The sequence below is a fragment of the Mandrillus leucophaeus genome, unplaced genomic scaffold, assembly GCF_000951045.1.
Source record: "Mandrillus leucophaeus isolate KB7577 unplaced genomic scaffold, Mleu.le_1.0 Scaffold59, whole genome shotgun sequence".
Taxonomy (NCBI): Eukaryota; Metazoa; Chordata; class Mammalia; order Primates; family Cercopithecidae; genus Mandrillus; species Mandrillus leucophaeus.
This window is the reverse complement of record NW_012106363.1, coordinates 3084830-3086968: the sequence shown is the minus strand read 5'-3', so window position 1 is coordinate 3086968 and position 2139 is coordinate 3084830. Positions and strand designations below refer to the sequence as shown.

The 2139-nt window shown below is 52.2% G+C and overlaps 1 protein-coding gene across 1 annotated transcript in view; it reads left to right on the top strand.

Moving 5' to 3' along the window:
• ABCC3 (ATP-binding cassette, sub-family C (CFTR/MRP), member 3) overlaps nt 1–2139 on the top strand; it is a 33528-nt gene that overhangs the window by 14068 nt on the left and 17321 nt on the right. Inside the window, exons 14-15 of the mRNA XM_011999245.1 lie at nt 1183–1350; nt 1685–1871. Of these exons, the coding sequence (XP_011854635.1) occupies nt 1183–1350; nt 1685–1871 (355 nt within the window). The remainder of the gene's footprint in view (nt 1–1182; nt 1351–1684; nt 1872–2139) is intronic.

Sequence of the window (2139 nt, the reverse complement as noted above, 5' to 3'; positions counted from 1 at the left end):
GAATAGCTGGGATTACAGGTGCGTGCAACTACAGCCCGATTAATTTTTGTATTTTTAGTAGAGACGGGTTTCACCATGTTGTCCATGCTGGTCTCGCACTCCTGACTTCAAATGATCCACCCACCTCAGCCTCCCAAATTGCTGGGATTACAGGCATGAGCCACCACGCTCGGCCTCAGGTTTCTCCTCCTTTCTTATAAAGCCACCAGTCCCATTCCCCCAGTAACCCATTCACACATCAACCTATTAATCCATAATGGATCAACCATTCATGAGGGCTGTGTTTTCATGACCTAATCACCTGGTAAACGCTTCCCCTCAATCCTGCCACACTCGGGGGGTAAGTTTCAACATGAACTTTGGAAGGAACAAATATTTCAACCATATCACCTAGGTACTTCACGTAAGTGGAATCATCCAGCATTTGTCTTCTGGTGGCGGGCTTATTTCACTTAGCGTAATGTCCTCAAGGCATAGCCATGTTGTAGCATGTGTCAGAATTTCTCTCCAAGTAAGACTGAATGATATTTCATTATATTATATATATATATATGTATACACACACACACACACACACACACACACATACACACACATTTGTGTGTCCATTCATCCATAGATGGGTTGGGCAGGACACCAAGCTGGTCAGGATGGTGACCAATGGAGCAGAATGGCCTCACCTACTCCAGGAGGACTTACCCTTTACCTCTGTGCCTCACACACTGCAGGGACAGACTAGGCCCCATGTGAAATACAGATTCAGAAGTCTGCTGTTCTGGCCAGGCACGGTGGCTCACACCTGTAATCCCAGCACTTTACTTTGGGAGGCTGAGGTGGGCCGATTGCTTGAGCTCAGGAACTCGAGGCTAGCCTGAGCAACATACGGAGATTCTGTCTCTATAAAAAATAAAACATTTTAGTCAGTAGCCAGGCATGGTGGTCCTGCAATCAATCCTAGCTACTCGGGAGGCTGAGGCGTAAGAATTGCTCAAACTCGAGAGGCAGAGGTTGCAGTGAGCCGAGATCACACCACTGCACTCCAGCCTGGGCGACAGAGTGAGACTCCATCTCAGAAAACAAACAACAAACAAAAAAAATCGGCCATACCAAATAACAGTGCACAGGCCATTGTCTCCCTGTGCCTGTCTGACCCCATTTTTCCCACCCCCTGCCTCCCTCCAGGGCATTAACCTGTCTGGGGGCCAGCGGCAGCGGGTCAGTCTGGCTCGAGCTGTGTACAGTGATGCCGATATTTTCTTGCTGGATGACCCACTGTCCGCGGTGGACTCTCATGTGGCCAAGCACATCTTTGACCACGTCATCGGGCCAGAAGGTGTGCTGGCAGGCAAGGTGAGGCCTGCTGGAGGCTAAGGGGGCTAAGGTGAGATCTGAGGCCCGAAGAGAGAGCTGGTGAGACGCTGAGGTGTTTGGATGCGACCTGGAGGTGTCGGGGGGAGGTGCGAGAAGTGGGCATGTGGGTTGGGCATCAGGAGAAACCTGTGGGGACAACTCCCCCACCTGCGAGGTTCTCAGCAGCCTGTGGCGAGCACAGGGTGAGTCACCCATGTGCTTGTCCAAGCTCCCTGGCACATGGGCACACCTCACACTCACTCTGTGGCTCCGTGCCTGTGCTGGGGGTGTGTGCGAGGGTGGTAGGGGTGACAGCCTGCTGCCTTCTCCCCAGACGCGAGTGCTGGTGACGCACGGCATTAGCTTCCTGCCCCAGACAGACTTCATCATCGTGCTAGCTGATGGACAGGTGTCTGAGATGGGCCCCTACCCAGCCCTGTTGCAGCGCAATGGCTCCTTTGCCAACTTTCTCCACAACTACGCCCCCGATGAGGACCAGCACCTGGAGGACAGCTGGATCGGTATCTGCTGTCCTGGGCTCTCTGATTCCTGTGCCTTCCCAGCATCCCTTCTGTCTGGGGTCTCTGAGTGTGTCTAGACTGGCCTAGTGTCGTGCCAGGCAGGTTCTGGGAAACTTGGGCCATGTGTGTGACAGTCACCAGAGGGAAAGTAGACTAGACATAGTCGAGTCCCACTGCCTCCTCCACCCTAACTGTGGGAACTCAGATCCTCAGCTCCGGTCTCAAAGCCTGTTTTCTTTCTTTCTTTTTCTTTTTTTTTTTTTTTTTT